A 13,803-nucleotide genomic window follows, 5' to 3' on the forward strand; every position below is an offset into this window, starting at 1 on the left:
ACTATCCAACTACTTTGTGCTCCACTGACATTTCCACCCCATCCCCCACCCCCAGCAACTTCTTTTTGTTTGTGAATAGTGAATGCACTGGTTTCCTCTACCAATCAAGGCGCATTAGAAAGGACACGCCTGGAAGGCTTCCCCTGCCCACCGCACCCAGCCCATGTCGCCCACCACGGACGCCCCTTAGAGTAGCTCCTCGTGTGCCCTTCTAGTGATTTTTAGTGGAAATAGAAGCAGGTGCCAAGGCAGGGAAGTAAGGAGCCAGGAAAGTTCCTCGGCAGGTGCACCAGGGCAAATGAGACAGAGCTGAGCAAACTGGCCGAGCCGTGTACAGCCAGACACAGACGCCGCCTCCCCGGAGGTAACACCTGGGCCTCGGCTGTGTTTCAGCTCCAGGTGCAGGAAAGCAGCAAAACCAGGTGGGCGACTCCAGGACCTGCCGTGGTGACGGATGCACCCCTGCCCGGCGCTGGCCAATCAGGGGAGACCCTGACTCTCAAAGAGCGCACCTGGAGAACAGATGAATATTCGGCTGAATCCCTCCCCTGAGGCCTCCCCTAAGATTCCCGCCTGCAAGAGAGAAATGCAAACACTCGAGACAAAAAGCCCAGCTCTCCCTCCCGCCCCTCCCTCCAGGCAGCAGCCTGTCTTACTTTCTGCCCCCACTTACTCCTCCACTGCCACTCGTCCCCTCCTAACTGTGAGGGTCCCCGTGAGATTGCAACCAGGGAAGCAATGGGCATCAGCAGCTTGTCCCGGGCTAACCCCCTGAATCTGTCCCCAGGGACCCCTTTTCTTCGACCTCCCCGTGAGCTAAGGCAGCCCTGCCTCGGCTCTCCTCTTGCTTCTTCCATGCCAGGCCCTTCCCTGTGCCAAGTCCCCAGCTTTAATAAACGGCCCCTCCTAGCCACCTGGACGCGTGTCGTGAAATCTTCCCTACTGGAAGTCAAGAGCTCACACGTGACCGGCTGGCCCCAGACGGACCCGCTGGGGGCCAGGTCCCCATCCGGTGACAGTGCAGACACCTGCCACTGTCCCCCACTTTATAGCACCTGCACCGGCAGGTTGTGTGCACGCTTTGTACCCGGCTGCCTCCTGGGTCCTAGCGCTCTCCGTGTCGGTGGGGGAGCTTGCCCTCCACCTTTTGTTTATTGCTGCACTAATAGCCCCGGATCGCCAGACGCTGGGGTTATTTCCCGTCCCGCGCTCTGCGGTATCACAACAGGTAACCTGGCCCCTGTCGTCTCAGGAAGGCCTGTCTGTAGGTTAAAGTCCCAGCCCAGGGGCTGCTGGGTCAAAAGCCTGGCCTACATTTTCCGTCTCAGCGCATCTCCATCCAGGCTGCGGGAGAGGAAAGCAGGCTGCTCCCTGTGTGGTCCGAAAGGATGAAGTCAGCGCTATTTGCTGCAACGGCATCAGCACCACCGTGTGCTGAGCAGGCCTCTGCCCTTGGTGAACAAGGCTGCTATTTTACTCTTCCGAGCTCGACCCGAGGGCTAGGAAGCACAGGAAGCAGGAACAGGACTAACCTCTCCCTGCGGCCACAGGCGGAAGAGCACTTCGGTGCAAACTGCAGCCTCCGTTCCAGCGCCCGCCCCCGACAGCCCAGGGGCTGGCAACCCCCGCCCCCCCGCCCCACCCCCCGCCAGCCTTCTTTAATCTGATTATAACCCCATGAAAGCTCAAAGCCCCCACCCCTCCAAGCCCGTGCACCTCTCCACGCCATGCACCTCTCCTTTCTCAGAGAGGGAGTAAACGCTTCATCGTCTACACGCGTCCTTCTGACTGTGAATTCTTTCCCAGCCCGCCCCAGCCCGAGTTGCCAGCCACCCCGACGTGGTCCGCAGGCCGGGGCCAGTCTGCAGCCAGACGGCGAGGAAGCTGAGAAGAGTCAGGAAGCTGAGGAGCGTCAGAAAGCCGAGAGCCATCTGCCCTTGCGCTGACGTCCAGGCGCACGGTCACTTGTCTAAGTAGTTGGTCCTTATTGATTTTCTCCATCTGTGACGAGTGGAAAGAAAAAATTGCTTCTGTCAACGCAAGGAACGCTCAGACCTGTGGGGAATTTTTATGAGTGTATTCGAGCCCCGACGACAACAGTGGCTGGGAAGCATTAAACCTCGGCGAGTTGAGAAAATGTTCTGGAAAGTGGCAGCGTAGCACCGAGTTTCTCACGGTGCAATCCAAAGAGGAGGCGTAAGGGGGTCACGTGGAACCCGCTGGTGGCAGATCAGGGAGGCGGGAGGAAGCAGAGAGGGGTCGGGGGCGGCTCTGGGGTTGGGTAAAAGGTGAAACGGTAGCCACGCACTTCTTCACACCGGCGGGCCCGGGCAGTAGCAGTCAACGACGAACAGGACCACAGCAACAAGGAGGAGATTAGCGGGCTCTGCTCTAGTGTCTTTCTGTGCCCAGAAGAGTCCAGAAAAAGCGATGGGACCCTGACACCCCAAAGGTGGTACCCTGACACCCCAAAGGTGTGTTGTCACAGATGCACACAGACGACAGCCAGGCTCAGCTCGGGTAAAGGCTGACTTTTGTCGGGGAAGCTTCTAGCCCAGGACGTGACGACGTGACAGAAACTGCTGTAGTTAAAAAGTGTGAGTCACCAACCCTTCTAGGTGGTTCCCTGAGGTCTCTGAGTTCGTGAGGCCAGCACGCAGGCCTCCCCCGAGCTTGTCAGGGAGCTTGTCAGGGTTAGTACGTGGCCCCTTGGCATCCACACTCCTACGGCTCCGCAAAAGTTATAAACAACTTTTGTATCCATGTGAGATGTCCTTTCAAATCATTTCACATTCAGTAACGTTTGTTACCCAAAGCTTCAGAGAAGTTGTGGGAAAGTAGGACTACTCCTACACACCAAAAAAAATAAAACAAAAGTAGCCAAGAAGTAAAAACCTATTTCAATCATTTAACAGCATTGGATTGAAGACGAGCATGCCCTGATGGGGGAGACCAAAGCCCCACAAACCACACGGATGCATTCCAGGGGCAGGGAGACAGGAGCAGAGCCCGTCCCGGATCGAACAAGCAGATGACGAGACCCACAAAGTGCAGCCGCAGGTGCTGAGTGGGGGGGCGGGGGGGTAGGGGAGTGGGGGAGGGAGCCTTCCCTGCAGAAGGACCTGGCCCCCCCAGGCAGAAAAGCAATGTCTCGAGAACACTCCTGTCTGCCAAAAAGTGGGAAGAGGGTGTGAGAGGAAAGAGGAATGAATGTTCGGGAAGGAAATGTCAGAAGTCCTGTGTAGATTTCATTATCTCATCTTTTGAAATAGACATTTTTTTTTTGCAAAGTAAATACTCGTAGATTTTTTAGGTGCACAGGTTAAACAAGTACATACCTTGGGGATGCAGACGCACTGCTTTTCTATTCTAAAAGGTATGACATCGGAAGAGTTGGGAGACCACGCGCTAGGTATGAGGAAGGACTGGAGGGCAGGGACAGGCTGTCTGCTCCCTGTCACGCCCCGGGGACACGGGGCCCGACACACAGCAAGCCAGAGGGACTGTGTGGGCTCCAAAACAGCTTTGGGAATCAGCACCCACCAAGGGCGCAGCTGCTACTTTCTGCAGGCGTGGTTGCTACTTGTCAAGCTTCCCAAGAGAGGGAGGACAAGCTATCATTTTTTACGTCCCGCCATGAAGCTGTTGTTGAAACGCAGTGCTTTGTCCTTCTGGAGTTGAAAGCCAAAGTAGAAACCAGCTGTCGGATCAAATCACAGGGGCTGGTTCTTCATCAGCACATGGGAAGCGTGGGGCGTAGCCAGTTTATGGGTCCGGGTCTCTGGTTGAAGTGAAGAAAAGATCTGGAACTAGAGAGAGCTGCTGGTTGCGCAATATGGTAAACATACTTACCTGCTGTTATTGACGAGTGTGGGTTCTTGTCTCCTGATTTAAAAGAATTTAGACCAAAGGCAGGTTTATCGAGATTCTGCAGAGGGTGAGAGCGCTGAGGTAGGGCCTCAGATTCCGTGCCCTAAATGTGGGGCTGGGGGTGGCTTATTGCTTGGGAACACAGAAGCTGCTGGCGTCAACCAACCAGAGTATAGGTTAGCAGGCTTTTTTTCCCGTACATACAAATACATACCTTGGGGATGCAGACGCACTGCTTTTCTATTCTAAAAGGTATGACATCGGAAGAGTTGGGAGACCACGCGCTAGGTATGAGGAAGGACTGGAGGGCAGGGACAGGCTGTCTGCTCCCTGTCACGCCCCGGGGACACGGGGCCCGATTGGAAGACTGATGTTGGAGTACATGTCAGTGAAGCAAAGCATTCTGGGATTGGGCAGGACTTATTATGAGATACAGGAAGAAACTTTCCCAGCCAGGTGCTGAGTTTGTCTGTGTGGCATGGCTTTAGATCTGAAAAACAAACTTAAAAGGAGTCGGAGTAGCTCCGGAGCTACCGGACTACTCCTCATTGTTTTATAGCTATTACACTGCCATGGTTCCGGCAGGGCTGGACTCGATGGGGCAATTTTTCAGAACGTTTTGTTTGTTTGTTTGTTTGTTTGTTTTTAAAATATTTTTTAAAGATTTATTTATTTATTTATTTTCAGAGAGGGAAGGGAGGGAGAGAGAGAGAGAGAAACATCAATGTGTGATTGCTGGGGGTCATGGCCTGCAACCCAGGCATGTACCCTGACTGGGAATCGAACCTGCGACACTTTGGTTCACAGCCCGTGCTCAATCCACTGAGCTACACCAGCCAGGGCTTCAGAACGTTTTACTCTAGCTGTTTCAGTGCCACTAAATCAAACACTTACGAGGGGTAAAATGGTCAATTTTCTGTTGTGTGTATGTTTCTACGATTACCAAAAAACAGTGTTTTGAAAGATGAAAAAGTGTGATTCCCATGTAAGGTGTTTGGATTAAGTCAGCTTGTGAATTCGTCACAACAGACAGGGTGTCCTTGCAGCAGCTCCAGAAGAGTTACTGTTTGCAATATGACTGAGCTGAGTTCTTCGGAAGGAAGCTAATTTCTAACTAGAGATCTGCTTGAATGTCGACATCTTTAAAAAAATTGATCAAAATCTTGCTTTGAGATACATGAGTTTGGTTGTGGTTTTTTTTCTTTTGTTTGTTTGGTGTTTTGGATCAAAGAAGAGTTGGTTAGTTTTTTTTTTCCTCCCTGTGTGGATATTTATCAGAATTAAGTATTTCTGAATTCTTGGGAACTTAGAGTAAGTTAGTCAGCTATAATGATGTATCAAGAAAGAAAGAAAGAAAGAAAGGAAGGAAGGAAGGAAGGAAGGAAGGAAGGAAGGAAGGAAGGAAAGGAAAGGAAAGGAAAGGAAAGGAAAGGAAGAAAGGAAAGGAAAGGAAAGGAAAGGAAAGGAAAGGAAAGGAAAGGAAAGGAAAGGAAAGGAAAATCCAGCTATGTAAAACTAGTACCCCTTGGAAAAATGCATTAGTGGAATAATGTAATTTTTAAATTTTTTTATTTATCAATTGAGAGAGAAAGAGAGAGAGGGAGGCATCAGTTTGGTCTTCCCTTTATTGACGCATGCATTGGTTGATTCCTGTGTGTGCCCTCACCAGGATGGAACCCGCAACATTGGTGTATCGGGACGACACTCCAACCACCCGAGCTGGAATTTTGGGGAAAGGAATAAACTCTCCTTTTAACAGCTATTTTAGAAACTTTCTGCACAGTGGTGGTCACTTCAGACCTCAGCAGTACGGACTGCTGGCTGGGCTAAGTTCCCCCCAGATCCAGCCCCTCTGGGGGCATGGACATGCCAGTTATACAGAAGCAAAGAGGACCCTGGTCCCTTTTGTAATGTATTAACGGCACACAAACGAAAATGAATCACCAGATGGGAATCAAACTTTTTAAATAATAGCTTTATAAGATTGCCCACTCAGCTCTGCTGTGTGGACTGCCATCTCCCGCCCCCAGCAAGCCCGGCCTGGGAAGACCTTGCAGAGGTCACCACGGGGCCGGCAGCTCCCTGGAATGATTCTGCATTTCAAACTTGGTCTTTGCTCATTTTGAGGCCAGTTCCAAACCCCGTGGTCACCTAAATATGCCACAGTGTAATTAGGCAGGAAGAACTTTAACACCTAGCGAGGGAGGGCACACTCTGTGCCTGTCAGAGCTCTGGAAACCTTAGGGAACGAGCCCGGGACTGCAGTGAGTGGTGCAGAGAGAGCTGTGCACTCACCGCCATGGTCCTAGGAAAGGCGGGGAATGCCGATGTAATCACCCCCGAGGCTGGGACCCTCTTTGCCTTCACAAATTCCCATTGCCCAAAACAGTCGTTGGCACAGAATGGGGGCTCGATGCACCTCGTGCAGGAGGCGAGGTGAGTGGGAGGGCGGGAAGGAGGCGGAGCTACGGCGTATGCTCTCCTCCCAGGACTGACTCGGACCTGCAACCGCAGAATGCCCCATCAGCGCTGAGATCGCTGTAAAGGACGCTAATTGGATATTTTGCGTGGCTGGCAAGCCCGCGTCCAATCCCAACCACCCACGTCTCAGGCTCTGCTCTCTTCTCCCCAGCTGTGTGACCTTGGGCAAGTTAGGTAACCCCACTGAGTCTGTTTCCCAGGTGATGTGGGTCACTCTGGACAAGGCACCCCCTCTCTAAGACTCCGTGTACCCGCAAACGAGGGGGTTAACCAGCGGGCAGAGAGCTGATGAAACACTTCACTAAAACAGAGACCCAAGGGGCCAGTGCGCATATGGAGAGTTAGGTAACTTCATTCCCATCGGGAAATGAACATGAAAGCCACAGCGCGGGTACTGCTCACACCCTCCGGGAGCACGGGATGGCAAAGGCAGGCAGTCCGTCCATCCCGAGTGCGGGGAGCTGGCTCTCCCTGGTCTCCGCCGCCATGCCCCTTCTGGTGTCCCTCTCTCTGGAGGGGTCGGGGGCACTTTCAGCTTCTCTTCCCCCGAGTCTGCGTCTTCCCGCTTCTTAGATGCTTCCCTTCAATTGATCTTAAGGTGGAATTACATTTTTAAGTGTACTTAGTATTTATTGAGGAATTTCTTATGTTGGCCTATTCATAATGTTAAAAGATAGTTCAATAGGCTCTTACAAGTTATTTCTTTTGATTTTTTAAAAGATTTTATTTATTTATTTTAGAGGGGAAGGGAGGGAGAAAGAGAGGGAGAGAAACTTTAATGTGTGGTTGCCCCTCGTGCACCCCCTGTGGGGGACCTGGCCCACAACCCAGGCATGTGCCTTGACTGGGAATCGAACCAGTGACCCTTTGGTTCACAGGCCAGCACTCAATCCACTGAGCCACACCAGCCAGGGTGGTTCTTATAAGTTAGTTCTAAAAAGGCAGGTAGACTAAATTGATCTGTGCCCACAAAGTGGACAGGGGGTTGCTAAATATTAGCAATGCTCCCTAATCACTCCTTGGCCACAGGGTATCAAGTGGGAATCTAAAATAGTCATTTTTAACACCAGAAACCTATGACTAGTGGGCAGCCTAAGTCTGAAACGTGATCCACCAAGCCCTTTATAGGCTGTTAAGAACTTGTAAAGTAAGTGTAGAAGTTAATAAAGTCTTAGAAATCTGGTAGGTAGGTGTAGATTTAAATTGTAGCCACTAAAAAAAGTCTATAAACATGCTTCACTTTTGCTGTGAAGTGGCCCGTGTCTTTGTAACGTACTACTGGCCAGGGTAGCTACAATGTGTACATCTAGCCTGGTCTGAAAAGGCTGGCCGGAGGAAGCGGTGTTAGGGGTAGAAACACCCTCTCTTTGTGAATGCTAGCTGGTGGGGCAAAAGGGATACATCTATACCGCCTCTGATCGTGAAATTGGCAAAAGCTTTGCTACCAGAGAGCAAGAACTAATTCCATGAGCAGTCGCTACAAAAGAATTTATTAGACAAACACATCCGTAGATTGAGTCTAGGGATTTGGTTGCAAAGCCACGGGGCCTTTTAAAGCAGCAGAAGTCCAAGGTCACCCATTTCGAGCATTCTTCTGTTCAGATCGGCGGACACAGGAAAGGCCGGAGGGAGAGCATCCCACGCTGGTCTGCACGCGGGTGGGCTCCCCCTCGCTCCCTAGTCCCCCTCTCTAACTGCAGCCTGTGGTTCTGGTACCTGAGAAGAATGAAATGTTTCCCACTGCTTCCAGAAATGCAGCTTCTTTGTTACAGATCTTGTCTCTGGACACGTGGACTGTTACTTTTGAGAAACCCAGGCAATAGTTACTGAGGGAGTTTGTGTCGACACGCAAAGTGAATAAAATAGTAACCTCTGCCAGAGTAACCGCATTTAGAATCTCATCTGGCATCGGCTGTGTTGTAGGAAGTACAGTGCCTTGTTTGGGAACGCCTTTCTTCTTCGGAACACAAGAAGAAGAAGAAGAGTCTCATTAGTAAAGAATATGTAAATAAATAATACATATTTTCAAATCTTGTGAGTCCCGTAAGTGAAGTCTTCATTTAACATCAGAGAAGGGGGTATTGTCTATCATTCCGGATCAACATAAAAGTCGATATTTCCAGATGACAATAGTATCACGTGCTCATGATACCAAACAGTGTGCTTTTACTGTATAAGAAGTCATCGATCATTACATTTAACTGTCAATGGCATAGACTACCAAGAAGTAGCAAGGAATACGCCATCCAGGTGGGTATCCGTGGGCCCCCATCAAATGAAGGTGAGCATGAGACATCCAGGGCCTGGTCTGGGTGTCTGAGAGACGGGCCACAAACCACATTACCCAGAGAACTGGAGGAAAGACATTCCCAACACAACTGGCAAGAGAATTTTACAGGGGAAATGATTTTTAGGGGAGATGATCAAAGCGGTAGTGAGAATGCATGTTGAACCCATTATGAGTGCGTTTCTGATTCCACGGTCGTTTTTTACATCCAAGAAGCATTTCTTGCACAGCCCCTTACGACCTACTGCCTGTTCGCCAGGTCATCATGGAGAGTGTCTTTGAAACAAGAATTGCTTTCCCATCAGAATCTCAGAGGAAGCTCGAAAGGTGTCGAATGTGTGCTTTTAAAACATAGACCAATTCATGAATGTGCTTGAGGAGCCAGCCCGTCCCCAAAGCTGCTCCCCATCGGGCGCCGAGGAAACGCTGGGACAGATACATCAGCCAGGACTGCGGTTTCCCGAGCGTCAGGTCCTGCAACTCAAAATAGGCCGTCTTGTCCCTTTCCTCCCCTCAGAACTGCGGGGGGCGATCGGCGGGCTCAGGGGCGGACCTCCAGACTCCAGCTGAGCCACGGGGGGCCCCTCCCCCGCCGTGTTTCTGTCCTTGGGGCCACCGCTGTGCTTTGTCCACGCTGCTCTGAGAACTTGGCCGCGCCGCGCCAGCTGCGTCCACCTGAGCAGGTAAGCCTGGCTGCAACGATGCAGATCTCCAGGCACCGACTGCTGGTCTTCCCAGAAACGGCCCGTCCCCATTGCCTCAGGGATAGCCTGTAGAGGGTCCGTTTGGCACAAGAACGGTGCTCAAGTCCAAGTAGTAAAGGAGGTTCTAAACACGTTGGGCTTTATGCGTTAAAAGTCCATCTCACCGCGGCAGCGTGTGTGCTCCGGGACCCAGCTCGGCCAGCTCTGTGCGTGCAGTGTTTGGGCGGGGTCGCTGGGGTTGGGCCAGTGGTAAAGCGTGGAAAGGGGAACAGTCAGCTGCGAAGAGGGAACGCTCCTTACCCTCCGGGCGGACTGGAACCGCGGAGGTTTCCGTCCCAGGTGCCAGCCGCTGGCGGGCTGGACGCCTCTGCTCCCTGGCGTCCGCGCCCCCGCGGGTTGTGGGCCCGACGCCCGACACCCAGAACCACGAAAGGAGCCCCGGAGCCGAATGAAGCCCGACCGAGGGTGACTTTCCAGGTCGTGAAGCGAGCAGATTTGAGGACATTTGAAAAGATGTGGACTGCGCGGATTCGGGGCGTCGTCGGCGCCGCAGGCAGGCGCGCCGCTGGGAGCCCCGCCCCGCCCTCTCCGGCGGCGCCTCCCGCGGCTGGCTGGAAGGGGCGCGCCAGGAGGGGTCGGTCCCTGCGCCTCAGCGCCCCTCCGTGGAGCGGGGAACCTCAGGACGACGCCACTCCCTCGGCTTCATAGGTGAGGGGCGTAGAAAGGGGTCAGGTAGGGGGGACCAAGGAAGGGCGCAAAGGAGCCCCCGGCAGCGGCGACGGCTGTCAGCGGGAAGGAGGAGGCGGCCGGGAAGAGGACGTTGGCCGCGGAGTAGGAGGGAAAAGTCTGGAAGGGCAGTGTGCTGGGGCCTGGGGGTCCGGGGCTGCCCCCGGTGCCGCCGCCACCGCTGGACGCTGCCACCCCGGGAGCCCCGGGCTGGGGCGCGCTGCCCCCCGCCTGCGCGGTGCCGTCTGCGCCGGGGTTCTGCTTCTTCCACTTGGTCCTGCGGTTCTGGAACCAAATTTTGACCTGCGTTTCAGTGAGGCTGAGCGACAGCGCGAGGTTCAGGCGCTCGCACACAGAGAGGTAGCGCGTGGCCCGGAACTTGTTCTCCAAGGCCACCAGCTGCTCGTAGGTGAAAGCGGTGCGCGCGCGCCTCGGCTTGGCGCAGCTGGGCTCCGCGCGTCGGCGCCGGGGCCGCGGGGAGCCGGGCGAGCTCGGGGAGCCCGCCAGGCCGCCCGCGCCGCGCTCCCCCGCCGCCAATGCCGCCGCCCGGGTCTCGGGGGAGAGCGGCGGGCCCGCCTGCAGGCGCGCAGCCCGCTCCGGCCGCGGCCCCCTTCCCGCATCCTCCGTGTCCTCCTCCTCCTCCGCCTCCTCTGCCTCGGAGCCCTCCAGAGGGGACGTCGCCCCCGCGCCTAGGCCCGCAGCATCTAGGGGAGAAGGGACCGGTGATCAGAAGCCCGGAACCACCCGGCCCGGCCCGGGTCCCCAAACCTCCTTCAGGTCCTCCCCAGAGCACGCAGCTCTTCTCCCAATGCAGCCCCCAGCGCGTCTTAGCGAACCCGACCCAGGACCATACATCTCCACAAGCCCTTCCCGGAGTCGGAGTTTGGGGGTGCAGTGCCCCCTTGCCTCTTACTCATCTGTCACCCAGTAGGCGCCCAAGAAGTGTATTTTGAATGAATGACACCCTGCATTAAGGAAAAATAGTGACCTTATTGGACAACCTCATGGGGGGGGGGGACAGACTCCTTGCACATTAAGACATCGGGACGTCAGGTGTGTTTAGGGCTGTGTCTCCCCAGCCATGAGAGCCCGTTTTGGCCTGGGACTCTTAGCAATTAAGAAAGAAGTTATTAGGCCCCCTCCCCCTTTAAAGTGAAACCCCCCTTTCCCATCTTCTCTCTCCTGCTGTGTTAATAGAGTTTCAGATTTGTGCGGGGCTGGATCGATAGATGTCATCTATTAAAGGTAAGTTTTAATCGAACAATATTAGGATCAGACAGGGAAAGGGGGTTTGAAGTCCGTACCTGCAAGCTGTGGGCAGGAGATATGCAGGCGCCAGTAATAGAATATCGATCATGGGACGGGGAAGGGGAGCGCGGCCCCTCGGAGAGGCGATACTAACAATTACCAGGCTGACCGCCCGGGCTGGAGCGCAGCCGCCAGAGGCGCCGGGAGCCCCAGACAATCACCGCCGAACTCGGGGAGGGGAAGCGGGAGGATGCGCGGCGTCCCGCCCCTCCCGAGCCAGCTTCCCTGGCCCTTGGCGCCCCTCCAGGGAGCCTGGTGCCCACTCCCCACCCAGCACGGCCCTGGTGCCTTTTGCCTTTCCTCCTAGACACCAGCTTGCCCGGACCCCTCACCAGGTGTCCACCAGAGTCGGGAGTAAGTCCAAAGGGTTCCAAGGAGGAAGAACCAAAAGCCTCCCACCATCCATTCCCCGCCCCCCACCCCGTGAGCGCGCGGGCCCGCGGAGTCTCTGCAGGTGATTCGGGATCGCGGCGAGTGCGCACTCCATGGTAACCCTGCCCTGGGTGCTCCCTGAGACCTCGGTGCCCGATGAGGCCTCAGCACTCCCGTCCATAAAATGGGGGCGATGTTAATGACACAGTCTCCCAAGTCCTGAAGTTTTTCCGACTTTTGTCCCAATCTCTCGCCCAGGTCCGGGCACACAGCAGGAGCAGTGAATGCCCCATACGGGAGCGAGCCTGGGGAAGGCGGGCGCTGGGCGTCCGTTTCCACTGCCAGCAAATCTCAGGTGTGATGCTTACTCGCTCGGCAGGTGGGCAGGGATGCGGCTTTGGTGGCAAACCCCTCACCTGGGATCCTGGGGGCCTCTCTTCTGCCTCCCCCACCCAGTTCCAAGACAGGGGCTACTACACCTTGTCCTGCGCGCCTTCTCCCTTTGGAGAAGATGCCGCTACATGCCGCTCCCCGCTCACCGGCTGCCCCCTCCCCCCGCCAGCACCCCACCCCACCACGCACGGACACCTTTCCGTCGCGCCAGCTGGAGCCGGGGCTTCCCGGAGCTCCTCGGATCCCTACCAGGGGTCTCCGGTTGGCGGGCCCGGTCCCCCGAGCTGGCGTCCTTCCCCGCTTCGGCCTCTGCCAAACTTTTCTTGGCTTCCCGAGGAGCAGGGCGCAGGGCCGGGAGCGCCGCGCGGGTGAATTTCTGTGGGTCCAGGATGTCCAGGACGGAGAAGGAGATCTTGTGGTGGGCGGGGGCCGCCTTGGCCCCGCCGTCCTGCCATGCCAGCATGCCCGCCGCCCGCCCGCGGGCCGGAGGCCGGCGGCGCGGGGTCCCGGATGGCCGCGCTCAAGCTTGCCTTCGTCTGCAGCTCGGCGGTGGCTCTCCAGTCGATGATAGGAGGGTCGGGGCGGCCAAGTGAAGCTGGGGAGGGGGGGCGGGAAGGCGGAGCGGGGAGAGAGCAGCGGGGGGGCTGCGCGCGGATTGGCACTCGCGCGGCCCAGGCCCCCCGCCACGTGCAGGGCGCGCTCGCAGCAACCCCTAGACTGCCCCGCGCGGCACCCGGCGGCTAGCCTTGGCAAGGGGCGCCTCGGTGCGCCCGGTGCGCGCGCCCGCTCGGAGAGCGCCGCCGGCTCCGCGCGCCTCCGCCCAATCCGCGGGGATTACCGGTGTAAACGAGCCAGGGAGGGAGGGCCGGACGTTTTCCTCCCCGGGACCCCACACCGATGCACACCACGGAGCTGGCGCCCTTTCCCCCAGTGCACCCGCCTGTGCACTGGGGATGCGGTTGAGGCCAGGACTGGTTACCTCCGGGCGACGCTCAGCACATCTCCTGACCCGCCAGCGAATCACGGACAGTGACGGCCTCGGACCCGGCCTCCTCCTCGGGTTTAGGCCCTAGTGTCCTCACAGTTGACAAAGCGCTCGGGCTTTCGTGATCCCACTGTGTTGTGGGGATTCGCAGAGCATCCCTGTGAGGTGGGCGTGGCCTCGCAAGGCTGTTATTCCCGTTGTAAAGATGAGGAAATTAAGTTTCAAAGGTGAGTAGTGAGTTGTCCGGAGTCCCTGCTGGTTGGTGACAGAGTCTGGATTCGAACTCAGGACTTCGTCTCCTGGACCAGTACCCTTTTCAGTACATCCTGCTGTCCCGGAAGTGGAGGAAGAAAATTCCTGGCTGTGCCAAGGCTTTCCCCTCCACCCCCCGGCCGGGGCTTTGGAGAGACGTCCTAGCGCGCCCCCACCCCCAGGTGGGCCGCTGCTTTGCAGACTTTGGCGGGTTTCGGGCTCAGAGCCAGGTGAGCCAGGTGAGGGTGGCTACCTTGGTGGCTCACTCACCGAGCACAACCCTAGGTGTCCTTCAGCCTTCTTCACCGTCACAGATTTAGTCGTTTGCAGCGGAAATTGGGTATCTGGGAATGAGGCCGTACCTTCGACCTCCATCCCTCCCAGGCCCAGGAAGAAGAAGGTTAAAAGATGTTCTCCTGGTTTGA

The 13,803-nt window shown here is 55.9% G+C and overlaps 1 protein-coding gene across 1 annotated transcript; it reads right to left on the reverse strand.

Annotated features, from left to right (window-relative positions):
• Positions 1-10,044: 10,044 nt before the first annotated feature.
• Positions 10,045-12,604, reverse strand: NKX1-2 (NK1 homeobox 2). Its single transcript, XM_045854414.1, has 2 exons — positions 12,391-12,604; positions 10,045-10,772 (listed from the first exon to the last, which is right to left on the reverse strand). Exons 1-2 carry the CDS (start codon positions 12,602-12,604, stop codon positions 10,045-10,047), a joined length of 942 nt encoding a protein of 313 aa, XP_045710370.1.
• Positions 12,605-13,803: the final 1,199 nt, after the last annotated feature.

The sequence above is a fragment of the Phyllostomus hastatus genome, unplaced genomic scaffold (assembly GCF_019186645.2).
Source record: "Phyllostomus hastatus isolate PE091 unplaced genomic scaffold, TTU_PhHast_1.1 phas_scaffold_1066, whole genome shotgun sequence".
NCBI classification, from domain to species: Eukaryota; Metazoa; Chordata; class Mammalia; order Chiroptera; family Phyllostomidae; genus Phyllostomus; species Phyllostomus hastatus.

Bases quoted from the DNA above. Each gene is read 5' to 3' on its own strand.
- NKX1-2 (XM_045854414.1), bottom strand. From the start codon at position 12,604: ATGCTGGCATGGCAGGACGGCGGGGCCAAGGCGGCCCCCGCCCACCAC. The intron at 10,773-12,390 runs GTAGGGATCCGA...CTTCTCCCCTAG, and splicing joins CCGCCAACCGGAGACCCCTG to ATGCTGCGGGCCTAGGCGCG.